General features: G+C 33.5%; 3 protein-coding genes and 1 non-coding gene across 6 annotated transcripts; 2 read left to right on the top strand and 2 right to left on the bottom strand.

The window, feature by feature from the left end:
• Positions 1 to 75: 75 nt before the first annotated feature.
• LOC108832832 (LOB domain-containing protein 29-like) lies at positions 76 to 1075 on the top strand. Its single transcript, XM_018606279.2, has 2 exons — positions 76 to 430; positions 551 to 1075. The coding sequence occupies exons 1-2, from the start codon at positions 152 to 154 to the stop codon at positions 920 to 922; spliced, it is 651 nt and encodes a 216-aa protein (XP_018461781.2). The 5' UTR covers positions 76 to 151; the 3' UTR covers positions 923 to 1075.
• Positions 1076 to 1789: 714 nt separating this feature from the next.
• TRNAG-GCC (transfer RNA glycine (anticodon GCC)) lies at positions 1790 to 1860 on the bottom strand. Its single transcript has one exon. It is a non-coding gene; the product is annotated as a tRNA-Gly (tRNA).
• Positions 1861 to 1915: 55 nt separating this feature from the next.
• Positions 1916 to 9416, bottom strand: LOC108855242 (myosin-16). Of its 3 annotated transcripts, XM_018629010.2 has the most exons (26): positions 9201 to 9409; positions 8890 to 9093; positions 8391 to 8534; positions 8171 to 8316; positions 7923 to 8079; positions 7607 to 7665; positions 7360 to 7519; positions 7137 to 7286; positions 6932 to 7068; positions 6706 to 6852; positions 6510 to 6611; positions 6289 to 6346; positions 6106 to 6207; positions 5781 to 5818; positions 5548 to 5674; positions 5289 to 5456; positions 5050 to 5181; positions 4864 to 4973; positions 4696 to 4756; positions 4439 to 4616; positions 4143 to 4348; positions 3936 to 4055; positions 3029 to 3796; positions 2798 to 2937; positions 2474 to 2715; positions 1916 to 2261 (listed from the first exon to the last, which is right to left on the bottom strand). In XM_018629010.2, the coding sequence occupies exons 2-26, from the start codon at positions 9013 to 9015 to the stop codon at positions 2209 to 2211; spliced, it is 3831 nt and encodes a 1276-aa protein (XP_018484512.1). In that variant the 5' UTR covers positions 9016 to 9093; positions 9201 to 9409; the 3' UTR covers positions 1916 to 2208. The 3 variants fall into 3 exon arrangements, with proteins under 3 accessions (XP_018484512.1, XP_056863596.1, XP_056863597.1); XM_057007617.1 differs by lacking the exon at positions 1916 to 2261 and having other exon boundaries at positions 2480 to 2725; positions 9201 to 9416; XM_057007616.1 differs by lacking the exons at positions 8890 to 9093; positions 9201 to 9409 and having other exon boundaries at positions 8171 to 8306; positions 8391 to 8529.
• Positions 9417 to 9859: 443 nt separating this feature from the next.
• Positions 9860 to 11219, top strand: LOC108852969 (uncharacterized). The gene is made up of 4 exons (XM_018626438.2): positions 9860 to 10103; positions 10224 to 10358; positions 10519 to 10605; positions 10713 to 11219. The coding sequence occupies exons 1-4, from the start codon at positions 9930 to 9932 to the stop codon at positions 10959 to 10961; spliced, it is 645 nt and encodes a 214-aa protein (XP_018481940.1). The 5' UTR covers positions 9860 to 9929; the 3' UTR covers positions 10962 to 11219.
• Positions 11220 to 15079: the final 3860 nt, after the last annotated feature.

Genomic DNA, 15079 nt, shown 5'->3' with positions numbered 1-15079 from the left:
CTTCACCTTTGCCTTGTTTATAAAATCTCTCTCCTTAAAGCTATACTCAAGGTTAAATCGAAAACCTAATTCCCATAGCATCAAACACAATTTAATCCTAAAATTAAATTCGACCTTGGAATCAAGAATTGTCATCAACACCAATCATATCATGAGTAGCTCTGGCTCTCCTTGTGGCGCTTGTAAGTTTCTTAGGAGGAAATGTGCAAATGGATGTGTGTTTGCTCCATACTTTTGTCATGAACAAGGATCTTCACACTTTGCAGCCATTCACAAGGTCTTTGGAGCTAGCAATGCTTCTAAAATTCTCTCGAATCTTCCCATTAGTGATCGTTGTGAAGCCGCCATTACAATCTCGTATGAAGCTCAAGCTAGGCTTCAAGATCCCATCTATGGCTGCGTCTCTCATATCTTTGCTCTCCAACAACAGGTTATTTCCTTTTCAAAACCCTAATCTTGATATTTCCTAGCTATATTAACATATATATAATCAAATATATAAGAATATTTAGCCGATTTTTTTTTAATTGTTTATTTTGTTGTGTTATAGGTTGTGAATCTACAAGCACAGCTTGAGATTCTAAAGCAACAAGCTGCACAAAGCATAATGTTTGCTGATTCACCATCATCAGAAAACCCTAATAGTTATTATGGAGACAATACTACGACTCCTTATCATCATCAAGAACATCAAAATATTCACCATCATCATCATGATCAGACCCATTTGGTTAACCAAACCGGAAGTTCAGGGATGGTTCAGCGCGGAGATGCGATAGCGAACAGTTACCCCACCGAAAACTCGTCAGGCTTTGGACAATTCTCAATCTACCCTGACTTGGAACAACACTTGAACCCTTTCAATCAAGATCATCTCAAAGTGCTTCAATCGGTAAATTTGGGTTACATCTCCTTCTCATGATGGTGCGTTCTATCAAGACATGGGTTGATTCCTATCAACATCCCATCTATATAGAATATATATATATATAGCTTTTATATATGTCTCAAGAGTTTTTGATGGTTTTAGTCTCGATTGTTGATGTTGCCTAGCTCTCAAAGAACTGGCTTTGTATTCATAACTAAATAAAAAAATGCTAGATGCCCTAGAAATATATAAAGATCATATATATTCATATCATTAATATGTTTTTAGTGTATATCTTGAGTTCTAATGTCATATTTGCACATACGTCATGCCTTTTCGATATCATCGGAAATTTATTATACGATATTAACTTAAAACAACACAGATTAACTAAAAATACTCTGTCTTGATTCGTTAGGCTTTGCTCGTACGTACGTACAGTCTAGTACACTCGGTCTTCTTGGGGTGTTTAACTCATTGGAGACGGGTGTTTTTTTTGAACAATTTCAGGTAAATGGTTTGATTTATGTTTATTTACATATTCGAAAATTGGCTTAGCCATATAGAAATAAAATCGAAGTACAAAAATCCTAAATTAGGATCCAATGTTATAGTATGATCCAGAAAATTGGTCTTGGTAATTCTTTTTTTCGTCAATTGGTCTTGGATTTATGTTTATGTTCGAATAACATGCCTCTAGTGTTATAGAATGATCCAGTCCTCAAGAAAGACAAGTATCCACAAATACGTATAAAATCTTTATGTGTTGGGATTTTATTATTTTAAAGACTGTTTTTTACTCCTGTGTAATCGCTACGTTTAAGAAATTGATGCAACGAGGCAAATGAAAAAAGCATAAATTTATTGCCAATTGGCAGTTAGTCAAATAAATTGGCTGGCAAAAAAATAAAATAAAAATGATGCACCAGCCGGAAATCGAACCCGGGTCTGTACCGTGGCAGGGTACTATTCTACCACTAGACCACTGGTGCTTGTTGAACGTGTTGTTCCTATGTATTTTAAAGATTTTCGTGAGGAAAAGAAATAAAGAATGATCCAATATCAAGTAGGAATTGTATTAGCTGAAGAAACAAACAATATTGTTTTTGTAGCATTAAACACATACAAGTAGAACCTAACAGAGTTCCAAAAAAGAAAAAAAGTAGAACCTAACATATCTTGACGACCCTTTAACAGTTATTTCAGCATCTAATCAAGAAAAGAAAACTATAACTGGAGTTTGAACTAATTGTAAACACCAAAACAATTGCCCTTTGGAGTAAAGAGATTAGCAGCACTCCAAAATATCTGGTGAAGAGATCAAAAATGACGTTTCATCATCAAAAGTAATCTTCAAAGCCCCCTTTCTTCTTACTGTCAGAGTTCTCTGTTCCTGCAATATTTATTGTTCCAGAAGATGAGAAGAAAGGATAATTCTATTAACAATGTACACCTTCTGCAAAGTGTTTTATTATATTAAGGGCTTAAAGGTGAATTAAGTAGCCAAGTGTTTGACTTGAAAACACAATTCAATTTTTTTTGTACTCTGTAATGTACCTATTTCGTTTAAATGAGATATGGGATTTTAGTGCTATTACCACTGACCTTTGGCCTCTGTGGTTGATAGATCTTGAACAATAACTTGCAGCTGATTTGGATTATCTGCAGAAGAAGAAGATGGAGCTGGAAATGTGAAATCAGATTCAGTCGATGAAGCTTCAGAGTTCTCAGAGCTGTCAGCAAGATCATCACGTACGACGGGCACTGAAGCCAACGTTGAAGACATGGAAGGAGATCTCAGGATGGACTTCAGTTGAGAGAACTGGTCCGACATAGAATATAACAACCTGGAATACACTAAACAAGACTTAGTATCAGGAAGTGTATTGCACTTTTGTGTTTATTTACTGATACACCATCTAGTAATACCTGTTCAAAGAGTCTTGTAGTTGGTAAACTCGTCTTTCTGTTTCTTCTAATCTTTTGCGTCTTCTCTCACCAAGTTCTCGTGCTTCATCACATTTTCTTTCGGAAATGTCAGCTCTCTGTTTCTCAACTACCAACAAGGCCTGAAGAGTAATAAAATTTTCAACATCTGGAGATAAATGGCATGGCATGTCTAGAAGCTGTTCAAAATGTTGGAGGACATAGAAACATTACCTTCAACATCTCAACTTCGGCAGTAAGGGACTCAACTTCTGTATCACGGAAAGGGTTCGTTATATGGCTTACATCAGAAAAATTGCTGAAAGGGTTCTCTGAATCCAGAATCAATGACTTTTCAATTCCATCATCTGCTTGGATGGTATGCTCTTTCTGTCGTTCATGTCCTTTATCTTCATCACTACTATGGTCTGAATGCATTACAAAGGACTTTTCAACTCCATCATCTGCTTGGATGGTATGTGTTATCTGTTGTTCATGTCCTTTCTCTTCATCACTACTATGGTCTGAATGCATTACAAAGGACTTTTCAATTCCATCATCTCCTTGGATGGTCTGTTCATTCTGTCGTTCATGACCCATCTTTTCATCATCACTCTCATCTGAATGCTTTACAAAGGACTTTTCAATGCCATCATCTTCTTGGATTGAATGTTTTGTCTCTCTTTCATGTCTCATCTCTTCATCATCACTTTCATCTGAATGCTTTACAAAGGACTTTTCAATTCCATTATCTCCTTGGATGGTCTGTTTATTCTGTCGTTCATGTCCCATCTCTTCATCATCACTCTCATCTGAATGCTTTACAAAGGACTTTTCAATGCCATCATCTTCTTGGATTGAATGTTTTGTCTCTCTTTTATGTCTCATCTCTTCATCATCACTTTCATCTGAATGCTTTACAAAGGACTTATCAACTGCCTCTTCTGCTGGATTGGAAAGTTCCACATCTCTTTCATGTTCCGTCTCTTTCTTTTTCTCAGCCTACACCCATGATTTATATCAATTGAAGCCAAATACATCATCCTCTAATGAGGAGAGCCATGTTCTACTTCTCCCTATATACTGCATAGATCAAAACACTTGAATACTCATATAAGTTGCAGGGACTGGTCTAGAATACCTGATTTGACTGTCCCAATTGTTTTCTAGCAATTCTTCCTCTGAGTTTACTTTGATAAACAAGAGAAGCTTTTTTCAGTTTCTTGTAGTCAGATACAGCACTGTAACCACGCCAGTAGGCCTGCAAGTGTTTTAAGAGTTATTAGTCTTTTCTATCTTTGGAGATAGAATGATTCCATAAGTATGGAAAAAGTAATGAGAAAAGGACCTGGATCTTAGTCGCTGCCTTAGACTTCAATTTATAATGGAACTCATGGCGTGCAACCATTGTCCGGACTCCACTTTGCAATGTGACTGCCGAAGATTTGGTATTCCCATAATCTTTAATCGCAATCTGTCTACGTAAGTTTTTCTGAATTTTAATGGCAGCTTCCTCCCTTCTCATGTACCTTGATATCTTTCGTGCAAGGTTTGCTAAAAAAATATGAAAAGAGAGACTTTATCAGCCCTTCCTGACATGTCAGTGAAACCATAACACGCCAAAAGAAAAGCTACAGCAGTCACCTCTCCAATTAGCTTGTATATTAACTGAAGCCCTCCGCAAGAGCACATATCGTTCTCTTGTGAGACGGGTTCTAACTTGCCCTTGAATCATCTTCGCTGCTTCACCAAGCACTTTTGTTCTGTGTGCATCTAGCTCAGCCATCTGACCAGCTCTCAGGAAAACTTTACTTTTACCAATCTGCAAATTAGATATATCAACACGCATCAATGGAAATGGGATTCCTCTTTATATTAAGTGGACTTCCTAGGAACCTTACTTGGAAACCTGTGAGCCCCTTTTTGTCCAAAATCCACTTGCATGCAACATCTGCTTCATACCTGCTTACAGTGTAATGTAAAGGAAACTGAGATAACAAACTCCAGGAGCAACAAGGAAGACAAGAGCAGAAGCATGCTCAAGCTTGATGGGTAGAACTGATACATACTCTCCTTTCAGAATCTCCGGTGCAAGAATCATAAACCGTTTTAAGAATTCGATGAAAGTCCTATTTGTTGGATATCCAGCGCATTTCACTCTGATGGCCTCAAGAACACCCTGCATAGAAAAAAATTATAAAACACCTCAAGACCTCAAAACATGTTAATATGAACAATTCAAATGAAACACTGACCCCAGAGCGTAACTGATGCAAGACATTGGCATTGTCAAACACTGTTGGCTGCAACAAATTGTTTGGCTTAACACATCTGATGTAGTGTGGTTCCGTTAAATTCAGCGTCTCCATCAGCTGTTGCAATTGTAGCTGCACCAATTACTTGAACATGTCAGCACATACAGATGATGAGTATGGCATCAATAGTTCAACCTTATCTGTTAAAAAGTCTCAAAATGGAATTATAGGAACGTCACCTTGAAACGAGCGCCAATAGAGGAAAACTTAGACTTGCTACTCGCTTTAGGAAGAGGAGGAAAAAGGCCTGACACAAAAGAACATTTGGAAGCATTTAACAAATCCTGATGCTCGGCAACAACATAGTCTTTGTTTTTGTCTAAAAATTGATCGGACTGGTACTGAACCTGAAACAAAAAAACATGGGAAATATACATTCAAGATCGTTATATATCTAGTTTTCATTATCAAAACAGCAGAGTGTGAAATCCAGCTTACCTCCCCTGCATAATGAACTAAAGTAAAATCTGATCGAGTCAGTTTTGGTTTAATAAAGCGCTTATGATTCTTGAATGTTTGATAAAGCTTCTCAGAAAATGTTTCAGGAGTTGATTTGGGTAGCATGCTGCAGAAGTAATAAACGTTTTAAGTTATAACACATAACTATAGTGGTTTGAGACAAAAACACTAAACTACAGCTACAGCTACATGTAGAGAAAATTATATTATACCATGTTTCATCTAGAAGAGCAATGATACCACCGGGCTTCTGTAAAATATTGAACTCAGAGTTTTAGAAAATAAAGTGCAGCATAAGGTAATGGAAACAACAGACCGTTCCATAAAAAAAATTCAGCTGCATGTGTTTTCAAGTCTAAAACAATGCATAGTGATTTAGGACACTTGAGCATATATGAAAATAGATAGAACTCTTGCATGCTTTCATGAACCTTGAGCATAATGTACTTTAGATGTAAGCCAGAATGATCTCCAAAAGTGATATCTACTGTCAAGTCTTTATACGGGGAGAGAAACAGATAAATGGATATAACAAACCTTTTCAATTAGATCCACGACATCTTTGTTATCAACGAACTCCACATAGCTCCAATCTATTTCTTCTTTTTCATATTCACTTTGTTCCATTTTGAATACATGCTAAACAATATAAAAAAGTTCAGATTAATTAACATAATCTTGAGGCAAATCAGCAGCCGTAACCTATGACTGACCTCATACCTGGTTGAAATGTTGTTGCAGCTTTTCATTCGTGTAATTAATACAGAATTGTTCAAAACTGCACAGAAAATATAAACAAGTCCGTGAACAACTGAATGTGGTTAGATTAGGTGATTTTACAGATAGCACGTTAGTCGTGGAAACTTATATAAATACATCATTTTCTAAAATCAACTACTGATTTAATCATATCTCAGCAAATGTATACTCTCAGCCATCACCTGTTGGTTTTAAAGCTCTCAAAACCATAAATGTCAAGGACTCCAATCAAGCGCCTAGAGTTAGAATCTTGTCCGATAGAGATATTTATTTTGTTTACCAACCTGCAAGATAATAATGAGTACTGACTTAGCAAATGTCACCCTCCGTGGCATGTGAAAATATATAGATAATTGTATACTGATATAGAAATTTTACCAATCAAAGAGTCTAGAATATATTGTCTTTGCTAAACCATCCCTACTAACGGCGGCACCAAGAGGATCAAGACTTCTTTTGATAACTTCTTCTGGGGTGACCATCATACGCTTACACAAAGCATCTTCTAAGGAATGGGGATCACACCTAATATAACAAGTTGTAATTACATGCATCACAAGAATCACACTTTTAGTTGGAAAAGTAGAAGAGGGATATATAATACATGAGCAATTCTGATGTCATTTGGAGATGAAAATTTGACTGTTCATCTTTTAGAGATGATGAATCAGCATCTTCTCCCTTGCAAAATTCAATATTTCCAAGATGGAGAATGGCAGCCACAACTCTGAAAATTGCATCCTGAGGAGAGAAAAGAAGATAAGTCATTTCCTATATAGCAATCCACAGGTGATAGACAAATTGCAAACCTGTTCTGTTTCACTTATTCCAACTACATCCATAGCTTTTCTAGTAGAAAGATACTCCTCTGCATCGTTTACACCATCAAGTTCGTAGCAGCTAGATTGGTTAAGATACCGAAACGACTTGGGGTCGCCCAATTTAAATCTCTCAACATCCTGCAAAATTTGAACCATTTTCTCACTTCGAAGATTCGTCCGAGTATAAGTGAGGACAACTTAGATAACCTACCTCTGGAGGAGCAGCACACAGGAGGTAAAAGCAGTGATAGTTGCGTTCAGGATCTGAAACTTGGCAAACACGAGACCTCTCCAAAAGGTAGGTTCTGATGGCTGCCCCAGATATCCGACCCACGTCATCAAACTGAATCTCCACAAATTTCCCAAAACGACTGCAACAAGAAAAAGCATTAGTATCCACTAACGGCAGGTAGATGAATCAGGAGCACTGCGCAAGTAAATGGAAGCATTAACCTTACCTGGAATTGTTGTTCTTCACAGTCTTCGCATTTCCAAATGCCTCGAGAACTGGATTTGACTGTAACATGTTCCAATTGGCATTAAGAGTTAGATCCAAAACAAGATACCCAAGTGTATCACATAATGAGCAAGGTCAATGCAGGGATTTATCTCAATACTGTATACTCAAGAAGCCTAACAAATAAAAATGTATTTTTTTCTAAAGTAGATAAAGGGAAGAGTCTTCGACATAGCCTTGAAATTTCTACTATGCAGGCAGCAAAGTACAAACCTCATCCTCCGAGTGTAGCTATTAATAAATTCATCACAACTTACTTCTAAAACTTGGTTTTCAACCGTCCTTCCTTCCCCTGCAGTATGGCCTCCAAAGAATGCAAGGTAACGCATGAGCATCTTAGTCGTCTCTGTCTTTCCAGACCCACTTTCACCACTGACCAATATACATTTATTCCTATCCTCATTGATCATTTCCCTGTTGCAAAATTAACTAATACATAAAACAACTTGTGCCATTTTTAAAAGAAAACATCGATAGAATGAACAGTAGAGAGTTCATAACCGACCTATATGCAATGCCACCAATTGCAAAAACATGAGGACTCAATTCTTTGAAAGAGGCTTCCTTGTACTTCTCCATAACCTCAGAATCGTAAAGATGAGGGAGTCCTTGAAAGGGATTGACAGCAATAAGAATGTTTCCTGTATAAGTCTGTCATGATGTCAAAAGATTATAACAGACTCGCCTAATATTTTATTATGCAACAAGAAAAGAAGTATTCTTACATAAATTTCATTCAGCTCATATCTGGTAGCCAAGTTGTTGAGAACTGCAGGCTCATGGAGATAAGATAATCTTGTCATGTCCTCTACTCCCTCTGAAGGAGCTTCATCGTCTTTTGGATAGAGTTTTGATAGTTTAGCAATAACCTAACCAGTGAAAGGAAACGTCAGCAAAACAGCACAAGTAGAATCAAGAAACGGCATTAGAAAATGAACTAAAGCATAGAACTCTGTATGGAAGCTCCATTCAGTTGTTCCAAACGACTAAAAGCAAAACCAACACTATGAACAAACTTTGTAAAAAAAAAAAAGAAACCTTTGTTGATGTAGTTAGATTTTCAAAGTGCATTACATATCCATGTATGTATCTATATCTCCAGAAAAAGAAACTAAGATTTCTCTAACGTGATATATAATCCTATGACCCCCATTTAAAGGTTTTTCCTTGAAGACCACCAAGTGGAAGCAATATGAAAGAAAGAAAGAAAGAAGTCATTTTTACCTGTGTACCATCATTGGTTTTAACATCAGCTTCGTCTCCCTTGATATTAAGCACAACCCCATGAGTCCAAGCAGTCTCCGGGTCTTCCACCCAGACATGAGAATCCACCAATATGTTCTCACCCATTCCCTAACAATTCTTCCTTAAGCGTTTCAGCGGATGGTAAGTAACTTTGTGATTTCACATCTACATATACAGAGCTACCTTTCAAAAACAAAAAAAAAAAAGATATCATCAACAAACAATCAAACTTATGTAAAATCCAAGACTAAAAGGTTCAATAAGAAAAACTTGAGAAATTCCGATCGCACCTTCAGATGAAAATTGGAAGGATTTCCGTATAACACCAAATCCGGCAAGGCTTGAGTTTCGTGGACGCAAAGGCTCCATTTTTCTTTCTCTCTCTCATGACGCAGAAACTCCCCTTCGATTTCGCCATTCCTGTGGACGCCATTCTCTAGCGGAAGAGACATTCCACTTGCTAAACACAGTAACACACCAGCATATGGCTCATCTACCTGAAATTGAAGGAACGAACCGTACCAAACCCCAAATAACCGTACCCAGAAATTTGAATCATCCAAATAGTTTTTTATCGGAAATATTTTAAATTATCATAATTATTGGATATTTTTATCTAATTACCTAATATTTAATCTGAAAATAGCAGTTATCTATGTTACGTTTTTACCCAGAATTGGAACCAAAATTTTTGGATAATAGCTGGTTCTTAATTGCGCTATCCAAAACCAAAACCAAAACCAAAATAACCCAGAAAAACCAAACTGTTTATTTAATTTCTAGAAAAAAAAATCTGAAAACCGAAACATACACACCTACTCGGGAATCCCACCTACTCGCTACCTTACAGGAATTTGACCCGACTCGCCAAGAAAACACAATCTGTAAATATTAATTTTTTGAGAAATTATATAAATAAAAATCCAAAACTTTCTTGCCGGGCAAGTTGGGTCTTCCTTTAGAAAAGGGCTAAAAGCCTAAAAAGCTAAAAAAACCTCTTACTTACATGATATCCCCTCATGAGCAGCAACAGCAGCAACTCGAGGACTCTGTTACAGCAGGGAATGGTATTTCCATTAGTGAAGCTAGGATCCCTAGCGTTACGAACCATCTGCAAACCCATCGCTAATAGCCTCAAAAAACAAGCTGGAATCAGCCCTGGATTCCGTCAATTCATCGTCAACATTGCCCAGGTAAAACAAACAAAAAACCCTAATTCAGAAAGTCCCCCATCTTTTGAGGTTTATGATCATCGAACGAATCAAGGGTTTATGGAAAAAAATCTTGAATTGGTTTGTGGAAAATTTGTACAGGCGAATCATAGGTTTACGACAAAGTTGCAAAGACATGCTTCTGGTCGTGTAACTGATGCGGTTATTAGGCCTTTGAACGAAGAGAGAGCTGTTCAAGCCGCTGCTGATCTTCTTGGGGAACTCTTTGCCTTCTCGGTATCTTAACAGTTCTTGTCTTTTGATCGCTAAAGATCTTTGTCCCTTCAGAATTGTTGTTCTGCGTTAGTTCTTTGAATTGTTCTTCATCGTTTACATCAATTCTTCCATTGAATTGGTTCTGAAACCGGTAAAAAAGTGTTCTTTCTTCTCTTAAAAGGTTGCAGGGGCGGCTCTTGTCTATGAGGTGCAGAGAAACGCCAGAGGAGAAGCTAGAAAAGAAGAGAAGCGACAAGAAGAACTACAGGTGTGACCTCATGTTAATGATTGAATTGCATCCTCTCTTGTTCAGTAGAGTTTTCCACAGCTCTTGCCTATTGTTCTCTCTCTATCACTCACATATTTGTTTACCAGGAGTTCAGACTCAGACATAAGAAGATGGAGAAGGAAGTGGAAGAGATGAACCAAAGGATCTTCATGATCTCTGAAGCTCTTACTAAACAACAACTCGCTGAAGAAGAAGCTCTTTCTAAACAAAGAGCTCTAGCTGCCGAAGAGCTTTCTAAACAAAGAAAATCTGCAGAAGAGGTTTCTAAACCAAGAGGACTCGCTTGGCTCTACAGTTTCGTTTATTGTGGGAGTGCTCCTGAGAAGGAGAGCTAAAGATACAAAACCCTTGCCCTCTTCAGCTTTTGCTTGTAATATAGTTTCTATCTTTCTGATATAACCAGATTAGTTAATTGCAGAAGAGAAAGAGACATGTGTTTGTTTAGGCTTCCAACAATTATCTCATAAACCCCCAAATTCTTAGTCTAGAGGATGTCCTTGATTATGACATGGTCAATAACTTTTTCTCACTATGAAGACCCTGTTGTATATTTTCTTTTCTTTTTTTCTTAAATGGATTTATTGGTTTATTGATTTCATACACATATAGGCTTGGTTTATAAATTTGTTACTGATTTCAAATCAATATTAAAATAATTTGTTACTGCTTTTATGATTTATAAATTTATAACTCAAGTCATGTGTTATTCAATCTCAAACAAGCTTAATGAACTATCTTTTGAGCTTGAGATATATTTTATGGTAGTCGTGTGTCCCCCATCTTTATAGACACTTTCCTTGTTTTAGTTTAAAAAGACATACATTTGTTTTTGTTTAGACTCTTTTTTCTGAAACAAATAAGGATTTTTTTAGTGGTTTGATCACCCAAAAAATACATATACTGGAGTTGTATGTTTGGCCAATCTTAGCAAGCGTTTGATTAAATTAATTTTAGTAATAGTATATTACTAATTAGAAAATTTATTAATGTATTATTTTACAAATAAACATTTTAAAATTTTGGTAAGAGTTTATTAGATTTATTTTCAAGATATTTTTGTTATAATTAAAATAAAAATCAAATTATAGTCAAAATTGATTTATTACTAGTATCTTTATTGTTTATATTTTTCTCAACAGAATTTTTATAACTAAAATAAATATTAAACTTATAATTTAAAATAGTACACGAACTAAATGTTTAGTCTTGTATATAGTCCTTTTTAGTTAATATATTGCTGTAAGTTTCAAAATAAATAATAAGGTAATATCTAATTGTAGATATAAATGTTTAATATAGGTTAATAATTTAATTTTGGATAATATATTCCTTATTTTACCAATTTAACCCATTTTAAGAATGAATAATAATTTATCTAAATGAAAGCATTTAAAAAAAATCAATCAAACCTAATATAATTTGTCATATTTAGGTCATAGCATTTATATTTTTAAATAATATAAACTAGATGATAAAATTTATTTAAATTTCATATAATTTTATTTTCTTTCGTTTTATGATAAAATTTTAATTAACATTAATAAAAATAATATTATATTACTAATTTCGAAATTAATTAGTACATTATTTTATAAAAAAAATATTTAAAAGTTTGGTACGACTTTGTTATATTTTCTCAAAAGATCTTGGTATAATTAAAAATAAATTCAAATTTGTATTTCAAATCGATTTATTATTAAGGGCATATTTGCATAATAGCCATATTAAGAGATAAATTAAGTAAGTAACATTGATTTTGAAATAATTAAATGTCAAACATTTGTGCCCAATTTTATCTGGTTCTCCACATCGCTTAAAAGGTTTCTAGTTACAAATGAGAGAGGACATGATGTCTTTCTCTTGGTGGAGTCATCCACATATACATTTATTAACTACATATATATGCACCGAACATTCTATTATATATCAGAATAATCTATCTTATTAAAATAGGAACATTACAACTTTCTCTAGGTGGATATTTAAAAGTGGATCTCATATGTTTAAATTAAATATCTCATTCTTATATATAATACATACTATAGTCTAACTTTACATTGATGTATTTCCTTAAATATAATTCTTCTTTTTGTCTATATTCCATATATGATTTTTACATTTATTACATGTCGATTTAGATAAGATATATACTAAGAATACTAAAAATATTAATCGTTCTATAATTACCCTATACAATTCATTTTAAATTGATCAGTATATTTTCATTGGCCATATTAATTTTATTAGTACGAATAACATTAGGTAGATAAGTCATAGACACATACATAAAGATATGACTATTCTTATAACTACGTTGGGCCTAATCTACTTTCTAAAACAAATAACACATAGCTTCATATATTGTATAGAAAATAGTAATATTGTATAGTATTATACTTATACAATAATACTAAAAACAAACCAAACTGAAATATAATATATATCGAAAATGCTTTGAACCATTACACACAAAATATATTAGACTTTAGAGATAAAATTCACTTTGAAATTACGTAATAATTATTTTAAAAAATTAAATTTCGTAATGTACAAAAACATAAGTTTTATGTAAAATTTGTGTTACAATAAAAAAACACAATTCGCGCTTGCAAAGTGTTATTTTTACATACGAAAGACAGTTTTGATATTTTTTAAAACACAAAATTAAATTATACAAACTCGATACTACATAAAACTAAACAATATAGAATACATTTTAAAATAAAAACCCGTGCGGGTGCGTATATGTTTATATAATATATAAATATATTATGTTATACATATTTTCATATAAATAATACCCCAATGTAAGTTTTGTATAATAAATGTTGAACATACAAAATATATAACACTATATATTTTAAATAATATAAAAAAATCTACTTTACGTTATCATAAAATTTAAAAATCAGATTTAGTAATTAAACACATTGCTTATTTAAACACATTAGTACACATTGTTATTAATCAAAATTTTATATTAATACACATTGCAATCATATATAACCTTTAGTAAAAACAAAGATAAAAAAAATTGACTCCCGCTCGGTCGAGCGGGTCATGATCTAGTCTATCTTATTAAAACAGAAATATTCTGTTGGACCTAACATTTATTTTGTAAGTTTTTAAATTAAATACACCTTTATACTTTATAGTTAAACCTACATTAATCACTAATGTTCCTTTCTTTATACTACTATCCATGTTTCCAAACAATATACTTATTTCTTTATACTACTATCAATGTTTCCAAACAATATATTTTATATACTACTATCAATGTTTCCAAACAATACAATAATTAATCTTAGTTATTTTATATCCATCATTTTCTCTTTAAAATTTTGTAGAAACGTCATAATTTCAGAAACTACAAAATAATGAACTTTAAAATTTGGATTATAAGATTACAAATTATGAAACTATTACAATTTCAATCAAATTAGATTACATATCGGTCATCCATCAGTTCAATCGGTTAGTCTCGGGTTTTAGTGACTTTATAATATGAATATTTTAAAAAACTAAATTGAATTGTTAGATCTCCGGATTAACCGGTATAATCACAATCAGGTTGAATTTAAAAACACTGATTTAAATACAAAAATATTTTAAACACACACTCTTTAAAAGTTAACAAAATATCTGTTAAGTTATTAGTGAAATTTTTCATCGTAAAGTATTCCGCGCTTCCAAAGCGCGGGTCAAGATCTAGTATAAGATTATAATTCCATCCACAACCTCTGAATACTAAACATATCTCAACTATAGTTACCCCTAATCCCACCACAACCAATAAATATTAACCCCAAAACTATGATCAGTTAACCCTAAACACCAGTATAAACCCTAAACCTAAATATAAACTCTAAACCCCAATAGAATGGAGCAAAATAAATAACATAGTAAATATTGGTAAAATTATGAAATGTATGTGATTGCATGTAAGAAGTTAATGTTGACCCCAACCATACTCATTCATCTTCTAAATAATAAATCATAATCTCTAATCACTAAACCATAACCCAAATATGAACCCTAAACCCAAATATCAAAATCTAAAAAGTACATAATATTATGTAATATTAAATTATATTATGTGATATTAAACTATACAATATAGATTATAATACGTTTTTACAGATTAAAAATGTAAAAATAGTTAGAATTTAGGAAAATTACAAACTATATTTCTGAACAAAATATATCACTTTTTATTAACTGTCAAAAGGAATGGAATATAATAAAACAGTATAGTAACATAATAGAACACATAACAAAATATAAAAATACACATTGTTTACATTTCAGTTCTATATGAATATAATATAATATAATAGAATACAATAACAAAAATTGTTCATCTTCTCCCACATACAGCAGAGATTTCCTATAAATTCAGATATGTAAATGTTCTTGTGTCACCACTACTGTCACTTTTGGAATTTGAGAA

This window comes from Raphanus sativus, chromosome 4 (assembly GCF_000801105.2).
Source record: "Raphanus sativus cultivar WK10039 chromosome 4, ASM80110v3, whole genome shotgun sequence".
NCBI lineage: Eukaryota > Viridiplantae > Streptophyta > Magnoliopsida > Brassicales > Brassicaceae > Raphanus > Raphanus sativus.
Note: the sequence above shows the minus strand (reverse complement) of the source record. Positions and strands in the feature narration are given on the sequence as shown.